General features: G+C 45.7%; 1 protein-coding gene across 1 annotated transcript in view; it reads right to left on the reverse strand.

Annotated features, from left to right (window-relative positions):
- Positions 1 to 4,542: 4,542 nt before the first annotated feature.
- LOC146196042 (protein ABHD15-like) overlaps positions 4,543 to 17,312 on the reverse strand; it is a 239,641-nt gene continuing 226,871 nt past the window's right edge. Inside the window, exons 5-6 of the mRNA XM_084598052.1 lie at positions 12,955 to 13,244; positions 4,543 to 7,311 (exon numbers count right to left, since the gene is read on the reverse strand). Coding sequence (XP_084454178.1) covers positions 7,126 to 7,311; positions 12,955 to 13,244 — 476 coding nt within the window. The 3' untranslated portion in view covers positions 4,543 to 7,125. The remainder of the gene's footprint in view (positions 7,312 to 12,954; positions 13,245 to 17,312) is intronic.

Below are 17,312 nucleotides of genomic sequence, written 5' to 3' on the forward strand. Positions count from 1 at the left end.
AGGCCAGTCGGCGGTTGATATCCGAATACGCTGAACTTTATATGGAATAATAAGAGAGAGGTAATGCACCAACCGGCAAGAAATGCAGAACATCTCGGGCATTTTAAATGTAGGGCTCCCGGCTCCACCGCTAGATGAATTCATTTGTTTCTGTACAGATATGCTCGAATGAATCGCAGTCGCAACAATGCATTATGTATTGCGACACGCAAAGTACAAGTCGAGTGGGCAGATGTTCGCGCTTTAAAACTATCTGCGCCATTTTAATTCCTAAAAGGCGCACAAAAACGTATTGCACGTTTATCGCGCCTAACACGCGTAGTATGTGGAAATTCATTTAAACGTTGATGTCGCAGGAAACTCGTTTCATTCTGATGGAATATTTCCCCTCCAGTAGCGATCCGATGCAGCTACACTCGGACGACTCGCCGATTCCGTATTACTTCAAGGCTGTTCATTTGAACATCAAATGGAGCTTCACGTCAAATTTAGGAGCGCACCCTGGGGAGGGCAGGCTCCTTATATAGGTTACAAAATACAAGTGTGTAATTGGGGAAAACAAATCACCCCGTACAATAAAAATTATTGTTCGAGTAGTACTGCCACTGGTAAAGCAACGTATAAATTTTCCGCGAAAAACTTTTCGATTGTTCTACATGACCTTGAACTTCTTCCAGGTATTTCGCAGCAGGAAATGTCCTTCAAGACAACCAACGATTCCCCAAGGCAAGAACAATGATACAAGTCGCAATATTTTTATTTTCAACATGCATGACGGTCTAAACAGTGTACATTTAAATGTTTAATTTCCTATTTCTGGCATGTACAAGAGCTGCAAGATGCGTTTTCATTTGCATCTCGCTGATGTTGAGAGGATCAGGAAAAAAAATCGAAACCCCGAATTCGAGCCGTTTCTCAGCTCGTGAAAGCATCGCACCTCTCGCATCATTTTGCAGCAAGCACGGAACGCCTAAGCATTGTTTAAGACGCATGCAAATCCTTCTTTATACGTAATGATTTAATGTAGAGAAAGTGGCTGTAGCCAGTATATACTTTATTCTGTGCGATTTGTATGTGAAGAGGACAAGCTTCAACGGGTGCAGATAGGTATCGTTGTACTTCAAGATCGGTGGCAGAATATGTGCTCTCTCGGTAAAGGCATTTTGCAGTTCACGAAAATCGTGTGACACAAGAGACAGCCGTGGCACTTCTCCCTGCTGTGCCTCACGAATCATGTTGCAAATAGCGCACAGCTTGTTCTCGAGTAAGGCTCTTCCTTGAGGATTGTTGGGGAGAGGCTTTTTATCCCTGCAGGAGGCTTCGCAGGTGGTTGTTGTTGTTGGCCTCTTGAAAAATTGCGCGCGCCCACCATGGCGGATTGGTATTGAAAGGCACGCCGTCTCCCTTTAGAACGCGCGAAATTTTTATTTTCTTTCACTCTCTTTCTGAATCCAATAAAGACGGAGGCGCTATGGTGAAGTTTGGGGAGAATTCGCGGTCTTGTTTGAAATGTCAGGAGCGAAAACGAAAAATTGAGCCCTTGTATGACATATAGATCAATGTTTTCACTTTAAAAATTTTTGAGGGATGGTTTCTGCTTTCCTACATTTCGATAAGGCCTTACTTCAGTTGGAAGTGCCACCTATACTGCGAAGTACAGATAAGGAAAGCAGGCACTTTGTACAAAAACAAGAGGCTCACAGACGCTGGTTACCACGATACCATTTACAATACGCTGAGGCGAGATATGGTATATATGAGGAATATAGTGTGTCTATCGAACGAAAAAAAAATGTGACCGAGTTAAGCTCCGGGCTAATCAAAAGTTATCGTGCGCTAGCACTGTTCGATCCTAATCTTGAATCACTTACCTTGACTTCGTATTATTTTGTTTGACTTGAAGTGGGTTAGCTCGGTTGACACGTCATACGATGTATAGTGCCAAAATTGGTGGGAATGACACAGATAAAAAAACGCGCCTAAAACCGAACTGTACCAACCTGGCAGCATGGCTCATGAATAGCCTGTCTGACTCGTGGTTCCAAGTGCTCCGATGGGTTCGGTTGGCATCTGAATTGAGCGGCTGAAGTGACAGCTCTTGCCAATTCGGCGACTGCATGTAGTCTCTTGACTTCACACAACGGTTCGACCAATCCCCTGCCAACTACCACCTACCAGAGGATGCCCGCAAGGTAGACAATGCTAACGGACAGACGCATGAAGAGAAAGCGCTTTTCGACGCGGAGCGAAAGGTAGAATGCAAAGATTGAAAGAAAGAGGTAAATGGAAAGCTTGCTGTGCTCCTAATTGCCATTAACGAAGGCACAGCGGCAATGCGATAGCATAAGAGCCTTGTTGTGAGCAGCCACGCCTGACCACGCATATTATGCCGTGCTTGCTATTGCACACACGAAGCATGAATGCACATACAATGCATCATGATACAAATATTTGAAATCGATCAGAACTTTTCATCTTGTCGTTGACTACCACCTTCTGGTCTCTCCTTCGTTTACCATAGCAGAGGAAAGGGGGATTTCCTTATTTCCCTTTGCCAACCGCAGACAGTGGTAGTTCGCAGCTCTGCTTCCGTGTAGCAGCCTTGGTAGATGGCATGGGTGGTACACCACCAAATTTTTGTTCAAATGGGGCTGTTGCTGCCACATAATAAAGTCCGCGCACTGCCTCGTGTTAGCGTTCCGCCATAAGCGCTGCATGCTTTATTGACAGTCTCAGCATATTTTTGATAAACACAACTACACAAGCTGTGGCAAATAAAAACACTACTGATCGTGGCTGTCTCGGACTGTGGCCCAGTACGCACATGAAATGTAGTCATGTAAATCCGACATGCTAACTATCCCTAACGCACTGACATGCTCCTATGACCTTTCATGACTCCACGCGCGTAACAGTTGCATAAGGTCGCGCTTGCTTCGATGACCTGGCATGCTGCGGAAGGCACGTGAGTCGAGCATTTCAAATACGCGAAAACAATCTTAATTTGCATGGCACGCCACAGGCAATTGTCTTTCTAGTGTACTGGCTCGCGTTATGAAATATCACGCGCTGTTCCACTCACAGCGTTACAGGATACAGGCCACTTAAGGGGGCTCCACAGTCGATCCTCCTTGGTTTCATAAGCTTCGTTCATTCGCCATTGTCAGTATAATTCATCATCATCATCATCAGCCTGATTATACCCACTGCAGGGCGAAGGCCTCTCCCATATTTGTCCACTTAACTGATAATTCGGTATCACTAATTTTTCGCTTTAAATAAGCCCAGGTGGTTCTACCGAATAATCGAAGTTTCCCCTTTGGCGAGAAAATGAAATCATAAAACATACACGAGACAGCTGCGGTAAACATATCTTCACTCATACGAACATAGCGTTGAAACCTGAAATGTTTCTGGTTAGGCTGGTCGAAAGGAGATGTTGGGACACTTAAACGATATAGCACCAATAGAACAGAGAATAAGGACAACCATTGACAGAACGAGTTGTTAAATATTTATTTCAACAAGGAACCACATATTCGCAGAACAAATGACGTGTCATTCTTGGCAGTCAAGTACGATTACAACAATCACAAACAGCTGTACAAACGATAATATACCAACCAGCGGCAAAATTGAACAATGCGGCATGTACAACATGAACGATGAATAGGGTAAATTTCTGTCACTGGCATTAAAAACAGCAAATTGGAGAAGACAAGACGCATATTTTCCTCCGTGCGCAAACAGCTCTCTGCTTGCCCGAGTAAGGTTTTTACGTTGAACAAGTTGCGTTACTGAGTTTCGACGTGCTTTTAATGGAATTTCTACAAGAATGCAATGGTGACAGCCTTTTTTTTTTCTCTGAATAGTTTTACCGTGGCAGAAGTGCTCGCGTTTTAGAGGAAGCGTTCGTACGATCACCTAAGAGTAGTTAAAGGCGTATCGTGTATATATATCTGGTGATGAATAGTGGCACCTGTGTATCGTTATGACCATCGCAATTTGCCACACAGCCAGAAAGAACAATTGTTAAGCGAGGTAAACGTTTAGGACACCCGTACACCTAAGACCATGCCGTCAGAGCATACAGAGTCTAAGTACCGGAATTGAAATTGCCATTGGCAACAGGAGGACGATGCGTCATGATTGACGTGCCATTTACCCTCCAATTTCGCGGTATTTAAGTGACTTTCTTTAAGATGACGGAGTGCCAAGAGAAGGATTAAGTGTTCTCAAAGCGATTTGACGCATGTAGTTCCTGCAGTTTTCTGCAGAGAACAGCAGGTCATCAATATGGCGTATAGTGATGATCAAGTGCTTGGAAGGAAAACAACGTAGTATCTGTTTTAGAGAGAAATCTGCTTAAATGGACGGCTCCAAATCTCATTTCATCACGAAAAAAAAACAAAAACAAAGCACTCCTGCTGATTACACGCAATGACAAATTGTTGAATTCAGTCACACTTGTTGGTGCAGGCCCACGACCGCTCGAGACATGCTAAGACGAGAAGGGGGCGGGGAGGGGGGGGGGGGGGGACATTCACTCAGCACCTCTTCCTTACCTCATTCTCGGCCGATATTTTAAGCCCGAACAGTTGATGCGGTAAAGGGTTTGAACATGGTGAGACTCCGCCTGTGCACTTTATGGAGGCACAGAGACGAGTCTTGCCGATGGCACGTTATTGAGGACGACGAGCAGAACTCAAACGACAAGACGGAACGCTTCGGCTCTGCCCTGTCGCTTGGATTCTTCCTCGTCTTCATCCCTCAAGCACAAAACATCCTTACAGTCATCGACTACTTAAGTGGTAAGGTGGCCGAGCCTCAAACGATGGCGCCGTTTGAAATTGGCGGAAGAATAAGACATTGTGCTGTTTTTGAAAGCATTGGCTCGCAGTATAACGGAGTTTAACTTCTTTTATGCAAAGCTGTTAATCAGGTGCTCCATTCCAGTGGAGAAACCGCCGGAAGGCCTGCACCATGTTTGTAGTCCCAGAAGCCTCCCTGATGCTGATGTTCTTACGTCGCACACAACTAACGCTACGTCTTCTTAAAGCCTGGTCATTTACCATTAAAACATCAAACGCCGTCGACGTAGCTAATCTGGCCTAAGCCTGGATAATAGTCGAACACAGTGACCTTGCAATGAACTTGAGCAATAGCCTAAATAATAAACCCGCACCAAAGATGGAAGTCCTGCCTATTAGATATAAAACTTTTACTCGACTACTTTGTTGCCTTCTATACTACAAACAGATCTGGGCTCTCCATGGCGTTTAAATGTCGATAAACGCTTTATCGATGCGTCCTAGCAATGTGTCTTCCCTGCTGTGACCGCGAGCATTTAACGTGATAAGTGGGGAACTGACTTAGTGCGGCCTACATGATGGAAACCCTCTCCGTGAGCTGCTTTCTTTCGCTCTTTCGCAGAGACAGAGCCCGCAACGTGGCCCCCACGTACTAGTGCCCCCATAATAAAACTGAACACACGAACTAACCAAATTTCATTTGGCGGTGCGCCCTGCAAGTGCATGTCTATAGCCTGGGTGCATGTGGGGCACCCGGATGTTCAGCTTGCCACTCTTGGAGTTCGCATCATCAGCAGCTGGGACAAAGGAGAGCACTTTTTCGACAGGTCCATGCTCTGTTTTATATTGGAGGCACTAGCACCACTTCGCTTAGGTTCTGAACATACTTGAAAACTGAAGGGGTTTGTTATGCCGCGTTCACATTTGATTGTACAGCCGTAAAAGCTATAAGCTGTTCACAAGCAATTATGACAGCGGGGACTATATTACAAGCTACCGGTAACAGAAGAGCACGAATGAAAAAGACATCATTGATCACTTGCACGAGATTATTAGCTGTTTAGTCGATTAATGATGCTAGAAGGCCCCCATATTCGCTCTGAAAAACAATAATATATACTCAAGTGTTATGCTTGGCCTATGCTAAAAGCAAGCCACTGAAGCCTTAAACATCGCCTTGAGTAGACCACTTTGTAACGCCCTGCAAAGGAAGATGAGGATGAGCTTTAGATGACTAGTAAATACGCTTTGGTCTGTCCAGCGTGACTTCCTAGCTGAAGGGCAAGCGGAGCTACGCTCTAGAATGCCTCCCTCGGCTCGCTGTAGAATCCGCCTTTTTCACAAAATGCGGCGCCCTCTGGGAGTGGTTGAAAATTCGTCTGCTACTGGTTGAAAACGTTCTTAGGAGATGCAGCCGCCAGCGAAATGACAGTGTGTGTTCTTAACAGCCACCGCCATCTATCGCATACGCTTGTCACGATCATTAACTTCACATGGCCTCCGAGATCAGCTACAGCTGCGCCGATTGCGGAGGTTAAGAACTGCGCATGCGCAGATGTGTTGGTAGTTTGTTTTCAACAAGGAGATAGGCGCGCATGTGCAGAAGGGCCTGGTGAAAAAGGCGGATTGCAGTCGAATAACATCGAACTCGTTAGCAAGATGCAGTTTTCGAACTCCCTCATCAGGAAAGTGAAACTAGTCGTAAGTGGCGAAGGAACGTGTCGAAGAGCCTTGAGCAAGATCGCAAGGCTGCGCGAAAGCCTTTACCGCAAAACATGAAGCATAAATGCCAAAACATTAGCAGCTTCCCACAAGAGGATGATTTATAGCTCCTTCAAGAAACCGTGCCAGCACACGATAGAGCTGCACGGGAGCACAGCTGCTTTTGCGCACCGTGGTTTGTGAGAAGTGCAGTTTGTGGACTGTCCGCTGGACACAGAGCGCGCGCCATACTACCGTTCAGTCGTTCATCTTGGGTTTACGTCAACATCATGAATGTGGCACCTCCTGCTTCGTAACTCTACGAAGCGAACTTTAGTGTCTTCATCCTCAAATGGACTTTCTTTAGCACAGGGAACGCTCGTAGGGTGATCACAAGGCGCAAGCAATGACTCTTTGAAGCTTTTTGCGGCTTTCTTGGAATTCCTGCAGATTCTTGGACTCGTTTGGAAAGGTTCTTTTCAGAGTCTAGCCAAATCTGCACTACTGCGCCCTCACTGATGAGATCCAAGACGTTGTGCCGGGCACCCTCGCACGGATAATGCAGAAAACACCACCGCGTGCACGTATTTGGCCACGATGGATGGCCGGGGGCTCATCGGGTGGCGCACTTGCGCAGCGGCCCATCGCGTGTGGTGAAGTCCAGGGTGGCTGCGATGAAGTCTAGGGCGACGCCGTCCGCCCACGACCGGGGCACTGTGGGTGAAGAGCAGCCGAGCCCCGCCACGAAGCCGCAGTGTCCTCCGTGCTCGGTGAGGAGTAGCAACAGCTGGGGGTCGCTCTGCAGCAAACAATACGGAGCAGGCGATATAAAATTGGGGCCAACGCTTACTTCTTATGTTCGCATTCAACATACTTTAACTTGGAGCGCTGTGTATTTACACTACCCCATGTATATATACACCTCATTCTGACTAATATTAACCTCCTGAGCGTCTGGGTGCCGTCTGCTGAATACAGGATTAGGTGGCTTTGGCTTTCCGAGCCAAGGGCAATTTTAACGCAGTCTACATTTTTCAACGAGTCTCTTTCTCTTCATATATTCTTGAATAGAAGAGAGGGAACACGCGGATTTCCAGATTCTTTTTCCTTTAGCTTCGCGATAGAAAAAGCGATGTCGTAGCTCTGAAGTCTCGGTCCCCTGTCAGGTGGCCGGAACCATTTGCAACCTACCACGGTAGGTACGCGTAAGAGCCACGTACCATGGCTGATAGGGAGTGTACAATAAGAGGGACGTCCGGTGTCGTGGTTTTCAAGCTTATGTCACCTGTCACCTGGACCAGCCAATGGCTCTAACCATAGTTAGTACTCGAAAGCGCCACTGTCCATAGTTGACAGGTGGCGGAATTACAGAAAAAGTGAAACCTCACCTTTCCTCTTTGGGGGGGGGGGGGGGGGGGGGGGCAGACGCGGAAGCAACGACTGATTTGAATATAACGAAAGGTTGAGATGTAATAAACATTTGCATTAATGTTGATCGCCGCTAGTCCGAGAGGAAGAAGAAGGTGCACAGGCAGATAAGAAACCGTCATTTTTAGAAGCTTAATCACCTTCATATCGCAGTAATGGAACCTCGTATGCACATCATGAATAGATTGATGAATCAGGTCACGCAGTCTGAATCGTAATCATCATTTGGGAATTATTTTTCGTGAGCAGTACAGTACAGAATGTTTAAGAAATTTTGTTATCGCTCGCCACAATGGACATAATGGGGAAATTAGATGTGCCAAAGGTAAGGAAAACTTCACATGCAATGCAAAGGTGAAAACTTGAAAGCACTGCTGCTGTAGCGAAATGCGAAAACGTGGGCGTTGTTACTGCTACGAGAGTAGGCACGTCATTACATAATTTTTTTACTTTTTATTTCTTTCGTAATTCTCATTTTTTAACTTTTATTTATTTCTTTTATCATTATTTTTTTCTTTTGGTAGATTTACGTTTTTTATTTCTCTCAACGCCTTCCGTCGCGCTTGCGTTAGATAAGGAGTTATGTACACGTTCGCAGGAAGTTAGCGTGGCGTAGTGGTTTGCACGCTGCGGTTCGAGTATTGGCGTGGATACGATTTTTTTCTTAATTGTTAGTTATGAGGACACACTCTGGTGACACGCTTTGGCCACACTCTCGGATGACGCCATGCACGAGGTAAGAAATTCTTTCGTATTATAAAAGGCAGTTGGTGATCTGTCGACTACAGGTTTGAGGATATTGTGGGATTGTAAGGGCTTTGGGGATATTGTGCTAGAAAATCTGCCCTGCATTGACGATTTTCACGACCTAGGGGGCTAGATGGGCGGGAGGGGAGGGGGGGGGGCATCGATCGATTCATCCAATATGGCACCGTTAGGAAGGACTGCTCGTAGGCGCTCGCGGAAAGCCTAGAGAGTATCACGTTTTTGTTAAAATTTCATGCTTAATCCCACGCATGTAGCGATGGTGGCTGCAAAGAAATAAACGAGACACCATAGAAGAAATTGCTCATCCGAGTTCAGAAAACAAGGATAACGACGACGATTTATTTACAAAGAACGAATGAAAAAAATCATGAGATTAGGAAACCAGTATTTATTGCAGAAAGCAAGCTTGAACTGTTTGACAGTCACTGTCTCTAGATTTAAGCGACCGCTGCTCCCTCTTCCGTTTACGCGTGCCCATATATGATACTTATATGATCATATGTGCCCATATATGATGCATGACTATATGTCATGCATTCGGACGCGCATACAGAACGCCGAAGTCGCCTTTTTCCGAGCACAGTCTTATCCCTGCAGTTTTAACCATGTCTTGTCTCAGTTTGTCCAAAAAGCCACCTGTCAACAAACTGAGAGCGGGCGCGGTTGACAGCAGGAAAAGACACTGCACGGAAAAAGGCGGCCTCATTAGATCTGTGCTTGGAGCAGGTAATACATCCAAACTGCCGTGATACGATCCTTTCCATCCGTTCTAGTCATGCATTCGTGTTTCCGCCTAACTCAAGAAATAGCGACGACGTGCGCAGAAACTAGGACAGAAAAATATTCAGCATGAAATGAAACTGAGGGAAAGCATTGTACCACCACTTCACCCTTTCCTCCGTCGATAACAAACTATGTTATCATTGTATGCACGTGCCGCAATAACGCCGGGAATAAAGCTGGCAGCTATGCCCAGATTTCCTCGCTTTGAAGTGGGCCCGAATATGCTTAGTAACGTTTCGTAACAAACAGCGACGCGTATTTACCTAGAGACAGCTAATACAAACCAACTGCATTTTTTTAGAAAAAAAAAAGCTCGGTGGTTGCGTTGTCGTTGCTCCGCAATCATTTCACAGCAGCGAGGAGGTACGCGCCGATCCCCGGGGAGTAAGCGGCTTTCGCAATCGCCACGGAAGCAACGGGTAATTTTGTTCGCGAGTTATGTTCTCTGCTGCCGCTAGGGACGCGAATACCCCGCTCCTCGTACCCCGCCTGCTTCTGCGACGGCGGATGGCGTTCGCCTCATTTTGCGCCATAGTCACCGGGATTCGTGGTGAGTGCGGCACCCGAATGAAAAGAAAAAAAGAGGGTAGTTGCTTCAGCTGCATGTTGCAAGCGCATTCCATACTCGAACGAAGCTCTCATAAAAAACTCTGACTGTAACCATCAAAAGGACGAATCACTCCTACTCGTCAAAAGGATTACTAGCATAGAAAACATATTCCGGTTTAAAATGGAGTAGATGGTGCATTGATTCATTAAGTGCAAATATTTCATGGTCTGCACCGGTCTGATAAGCGATCTAAGTAACAGAAAGCTTGGCGAATTTATGAACAGTCAACATGTTGAACAGCGTGAAAACGAGCAGTGAGCAAGACAGACAATCGGAGCGGTGATTATCAAATTAGTGTTTATTAGGAAAGACTCGATCGAGCTTTAAAAGCCTTCAAACAGAGCGCGCGCAAGCGCAAAAGGCACGAAAAACACCGAGAAAAAATACCACCAAATCACAGGCGTGCATTAATTAATCATATGAGGCTACATCGGTTCCGTCAAGATAATCCAGCTAGATCTGGTGCGACACCAACGAAGGTTTGGCGACACACGAAGTGCGCAATGAGATATGACTGGTATTTCCCGGCACAGCTGGGGTTTTTTGCCCGTGGATAGCATTGTCTCCCCCTATAGCTTTGGTGCCCCCGCGATATCATGTTCTTTGCTGCAATGCATGACGAGAATGGAAGAGGCGGCCGAGGCCTCTAGTGACCTCGGAGTGGTGTGTCAAACACGCTAACAGATAGGTGCCGTGCAACACAAGGGTTGCGCACCAAGTTCGCTCTTTTTCGGAGTTTTTTACGGGCAGACGGTAAAGCTGCCTCAACGTTCGTCGTAGAGAACACGAGAGGTCGCTGGAGGCCTCGGCTGCCTCTTCCATTCTCCATGCACTAGCTACCGCCACTGCAGCAAAGAACACGATGCCGCGAGTGCACATAGACTGGGGGGGGGGGGGGGGGGTCTGTCTTGCTGTCTGTGTTCTTTTTTCTTTGTCTATTTTTCACGCCTTGTTCGCCTACGCACACTGGGTTTGAATGCTTTCTGAGCGCGAGGCTTTCTTAATAAAAATTCAGCTGACATTGCTTTCTTTGTTCGTATGTTTCTTCTTCAGTCCTAGGTTTCCGCGCTGTTCGAGGCGTGGCTAATGAGAATTAAGATGGCTTGGCTGGCGCATCTGTGAAGCTGAACGTTGAAGCTCTTTATGGGAAACCATTATCAAAGGCTTACCAATAATGAATAAAAACGGCGTGAGCTTGATTATCGTGATTGAGGGAGGAAGCTCTGGCCTGCGTAAATTTAATGGGCTGTGTTAGTGTTTCATGGAACAGACGCGGGTTCAGGCTAGTCCATGATTCTTCGACATGTTTAAAATGTGGGGCATCTACGATATTGTAGCCTATAGTTGTGCATATGTTGATGGAAATGATCTAAGCTTCCGATAGGCGACAAAAAATTTCGTTAAGGCTTTTTCTTTTTCTGCCCTCGCAGCATAAAACTAGCAGAAAAGCAATGAGCTGCGTTTTTAAAATAATTTTGAGGCAACTGTGAAATAGTGTGAGATAATTTTATGATCATATTGATGGAAATGGTCAAAGATAATGATGCGTGGCAAAATTTTCATTCTGAACTTTGTAATGCGCTTTGTAAAAAGGCGTTTTGTAAACTTTGCGCTTTGTAACTTTGTAAAAAAGTCAGGCTGCCATAAAAAGCACCAATGGTGCGCGTTTTTTGAAAATTAATAGGGATAACTATACGACTCCCGTGGGAAAATCGATTTTGATTTTTATCGTGAAGTTACAAAATATGCGAAAACAATACGCTTTAAAATTATTTCACAAGAAATGTTGAGCATTTAGGGATATGGATTTTCTATTCGATACTGAAAACGAAGTGGGCTAACTAAGGCATGCAGTGAGAGTGTAAAATAACTACTGGTTCTTAGGCGCTATGAACTGGTATCGAACGATGCTGACTAAAAAATTTTAAAACGTTTGCGCCATGCGCGTAAACGTTTTATTAGGCTTTCCCAATCAATAATTCGAACGCTTTCCATGAAGAGTGAGACAGTTTCCAATTTAATCAGATATATATTGTGTGTTGAATGCGGCCAACAATAAACATCAGAACCATTTCCTCGTGCAAAAGCAGTTCTATATACGGGTCAGGAGAAGTAGCAAGAATAGTGACCTGATTCATTTAGTCCAAGTTGATCGGCATGTCGCTAAACTTGTGTGCTGTCGCTACAAAAAGGTTAGGCTGCTCTGCGATATAACGAAATGAGCATAAAAGAAACATGCAGACTAACGACAAAAATAAACAAATAACCTATCCCTATAAAAATCGGCGCGAGAAGGTACGTTTAAATTACCGAAACGCATGCTGTTCTTTACGATATGCTTTACTTTGTCTTGCCTATTTACTTGAAAACAAAGTAATAACAATAAATAATACATTAGCAGGGAATAAAATGACATTTTCTGCCGCGTAATGTTCTTTTGCTCTGCTGTGTGTAACGACGAACACAACAGTAGGCCAGAGCAGTCTGCGTTATAGCACGATGCACTAGGTTTGAGGAAGAGGGACAAAAACAAGAGCCAAGTACGATGACAAAGACCGCATAAATATATAATTTCTTGCGTCATTAGAGGCTCGCTGTAAGTTTCCCCGGTCATTAGGCAACATAAATATTGCTGCGTCGGAAAGCTCTCCACCTCTTTGTCAAGCATTTAGCTCGATCTGTTGCGGCATGGCCGAGGGTTACGAACCATTTGCCTGAGCCTGTTCCCATAAGTCTACACTCTTTCACCTACAAAGGGTCAGATACTACACCCTCGATAAGCGGACCAGACGCGTCCTTGACTAAAGCCGCCAGTCTAAAGCGCAGAGCTGAGGCGAGTATACCATTCCTCACCTGGAATATGTCCATAGGCAAGGCCCACTCGGGCACCGCCGGGTCGTCGGCGCTGGAGACGCACAGCAGTGGCGTGGCTATGTCGTCAGCGTCCCGGAGTGGTGCGTTGCGCTCCCAGTATTGGGCCGCGGTATTGGCGCCGCACGCGGGCCACAGGACCTTTTGCTCCACTTCCTGCCAGCAAGATGCCGACAAGGCACCCTCCACGTCCACCGGGGACGCCTCGGCCCGGCACAGGACGCCGCAGTGCTCGGACAGCACGCGCTGAAGAGCACGGCGCCGGAGAACGCCTGCGCACGCCAAATAGATTGATTGATCGATGGATCAATCAATCAATCAATCAATCAATCAATCAATCAATCAATCAATCAATCAATCAATCAATCAATCAATCAATCAATCAATCAATCAATCGATCGATCAATCAATCAATCAATCGATTAATCAGTCAATCAGTCAGTCAGTCAATCAATAGATCGATTGATCAATCAAATAGAAAGTTCCTTTCTGGCACCAGGCATCGTGCTCAGCTCGTTACCCAAAGAACATGGTTTCGATTCTGTCACTTAACAGACTATACTTTATTCTATTTTGACTGTGACGGGGAAACATGTCCTCCGTTTATTTACACGGAATGAGCCTTCCTTGGTAGCCTAAGGTTAGCTAGTCTTGCTCGCAAACTAACACTCCGATGTCCCGAACATCTTGATCAGTCCGGATATTATTGTCACAGTGCAGCACTTTTCCCTCAACTAGGACCTCTAACCGCATGCATTGAAGCTCTCAAGAGAATTATGAGCATGTAACTCGAATATTTCAGCAATAAATACGGCACGTAATACAGCGTTCTGCATTTTATTTGTGATTTCAGGGAAATAAAAGGAGAATCTGAATAGTAGGCACAGGGAGCCTGGGGCAAGAAATCAATAAAAACAAACCACCGGATGAAAAATAGATCAAAATAAAAACGAAGCTAGAAACAAGCAATTCGAATCGCGCACGATTGTGCGCTATGCGCGCACCGTCTCGTCAGACATTCTGAACACGCCTACAGTTGCGGTCGTAACAATACATACGGGTCGATTGAGGGCCTCTCACGTCTTAACTTGCAAAGCATTATCCGTGGTTTAACTATTTCTAATCCAGTTAAAACGTGCGAATTACTATTTGGCATGCCTTTCCTTGGAAATATCGCATCGAGTGACTGGCACAGAGTTTGACATAGTGTGCCATCCTCGTGGTCGGTTTTGAGGAAACGGAAGGTCTATATCACTCCTGGGTAGACACCAATTAACTGCACACGACTGGAGGTGCAGGTGTAGTCAAAACTTCCCAAGCCATAGGTTCTGCTTCTGGTCGGCATATTCTGGCACTTGAGGTCCCATTAAAGCAATAAAATATCTCAGAGTTTAGAATAATGCTTCTTCTACACTCCACAGAAATGTTTGAGATTTGGTGGCGTCTTATATTCCCGAATATACTGCCCAGAAGCAGACCCTGTGTCCTGGGAACTTTTACCGACCCCTGTACATACGTCGTCGGTTGCAATCCCTGCCGTAAGCTAGCCTTCAAATTGACCTACGAATGGATGCCAATTGGACGCTGCACAAAGAACCACTGAGTCCTACTGTTTTGATATGAATTCACTTTATATTTTTGGTTGGCTTCCTGATCACATCAATGGTGAGGCAAGTAAAGCTTTCGCCTTAAAATATAAATCATCCTTATACATCCAACAGAAAATTCCGCCCGAGCTCTCGTGTTTTACCTCGTTAAGAGATTAAATCCAAACGCCGAAGTGTGCACCGTCATTATTTTGCCGCATCTGCATACACCGGGGCAGCCACGCTCTGTATAGCGTCATGGCACGCTATCAAGTTCTCCAGGCGAGCCACCGGCGCTACTGCTAAGGCATAAAACACGCCGTTTAGCATCTTGGTGCGATGGCAATAATAGATACTTTTAGTCTAGCGCTACCGCTTATCGCTACCGTCTACCGCTAGCGCGCGAGCGTGAGTACGCCACGGCCGCCTCGATCGGCCTGCGTGCGGCGTAGTACGCATGTGCAGATCACCCCAAGGGCGACAGATGGCGCAACATTCCTGGCAAATTTCGGCGGACTCCGCACGCAGGGACCAATCAACGCGTGCTGTACTGACGGCGCGCTAGCGGTAGGCAGCTGTGGTAAGCGGCAGCGGTAAATTAGAGATTTAGCTTACCGTGATCCGCGATCCGCTATAGTGATCCGCCACCACGCGTTCCACTGCGCATGCCCAGATCTCTTCGACGCTGATAGGTGGCGCCACATACTTGATGTCGGTGCATAGACCTGCCGCGTCGGGACCAATCAGCTTGTGCGCCCCGCCCACGCGCGGTAGAGGGTCACGGTGGCGGATCACGGATCACGGTAAGCTAAATCTCTTTGTCTCTAATGTCTGCGCTGCATATGGCGCTGGCGCCTACGGACCGAAAAGTAGGAACGAGTTAAGAAGCGATAACGCTCTGATTGGGTTATGCCGAGTGTAAACAATTTCTTTGTAGGTGGAAGGCAAGCTCCCGTCGATAGAATAGACCGACGCTCTTGAGTTGCGGCCCTTCCTTGAGGGTGACAGTGGTACATGCCCGCACACAAGTCCGACACCGATTATGCCGTTGGAAGTGTATCTCTATTCCACAAGTAACAAAATTCAGGTGTCTAAAAAGCCCAAAGAACAGAAGAAATGATTTGTCAATTGCTATTCTGCACTTGTTAGACAAGAGCTAATTTGTGTCTAGAAAAAAAAAGCGACCTTTGCATTCTGGGCCCGAAAACCGAGAGAGTCATTCGCCATATATGTATGACACCACTCATTCCGGTTGAGGGAGATACTCGTATAATATGAAATGATTGCTGCGTTTGTATGGTCTGCAAACATTTGTACACCGTTCCAGTACTAAGACTCGTATAGTTCACACGAGCCGTCTCAAGGCTGCCTTCAAGCGCACTATGTAAGTCCACCTTGGTGTCATATTGTATCCGTAAGCCTCATTTCAGTTGCTTTCATGGCATAAAAAAAAGATTATTGACTCGTTCATGCATTTTTCATTTGCTGTCAGTCCATCATCGTTTTAGTTAGCACACCCTTGTTTCCGCCTTCTACAAATCACGACAGGTGGCAACAGATGGTGGATAAGCGAAAAAAAAAAGACAGTTGCCTCACCACCCTGGTCGCCATCTTGAATTCAAGAGGTTACATTTTATCCTTCGAACAGAAAACCTGCAGCATGACATCCCACAATTTTTGTTTCGTTTGCAGGACAGCAGATGTAATTAGATAGACACTGGACACGCCCAGAGCTTCTTGCTTCCGCGTTTAAGGCAGCGTCGCCGTAACACGACGTTGGAGGAAGTAATAATTGGGACGCTATAGGCTGTCCTGTGTAACCGTGAGGAGCTGCGACTGCCAAGAGACGCAGAATGGCACGAGAATGTACTCTGTATTGATGAATGGTAAATGTATGTATGTATGTATGTATGTATGTATGTATGTATGTATGTATGTATGTATGTATGTATGTATGTATGTATGTATGTATGTATGTATGTATGTATGTATGTATGTATGTATGTATGTATGTATGTATGTATGTATGTATGTATGTATGTATGTATGTATGTATGTGTGTGTGTGTGTGTGTGTGTGTGTGTGTGTATGTATGTATGTATGTATGTATGTATGTATGTATGTATGTATGTATGTATGTATGTATGTATGTGTGTATGTATGTATGTATGTATGTATGTATGTATGTATGTATGTATGTATGTATGTATGTATGTATGTATGTATGTATGTATGTATGTATGTTTACAGCTCGAAGTTTTATTCTCTGCTCACATGGAAGCCGCCACGATAATCGAAAGGATAAGGCGTACCGATGCTGTACCGATGCCGTATCTTCATTCACCTATTTGCAATAATAGGAACTCTATGCCATGCTGAACAGGCTCTTCGGGAAAGGAGTACCTAGGTACATTATGACTCTGACGTGGTCTAGAGCACTCCCCTGATTATTGACCGTGAAAAAATGAGCAGATCTACACTTTGCGATGTATTCTGTCAAGTAACTGCCCATGATAAATCGGCAAGCAGTTGCTTTACGCATTTCAACGATCACGGTTGGCTTTCATGGAACAAGGATGTCTGGTCAAAGAGCGGCGCGGCACAAGTTGATTCTGTCTACTCAGGGTGGGGTAAGCAATCCATCTGTGAAGCGTTTTACTTCATCACGACATCCATAGAGTTTCTTACTCTTACCTAGAGGGAAAGCTGTGCTGCCGTCTATGGGCGTTTACATGGAGTTTCCAGACGGCCAGT

The sequence above is a fragment of the Amblyomma maculatum genome, chromosome 3 (genome assembly GCF_055883805.1).
Source record: "Amblyomma maculatum isolate TAMU_Amacu chromosome 3, ASM5588380v1, whole genome shotgun sequence".
NCBI classification, from domain to species: domain Eukaryota; kingdom Metazoa; phylum Arthropoda; class Arachnida; order Ixodida; family Ixodidae; genus Amblyomma; species Amblyomma maculatum.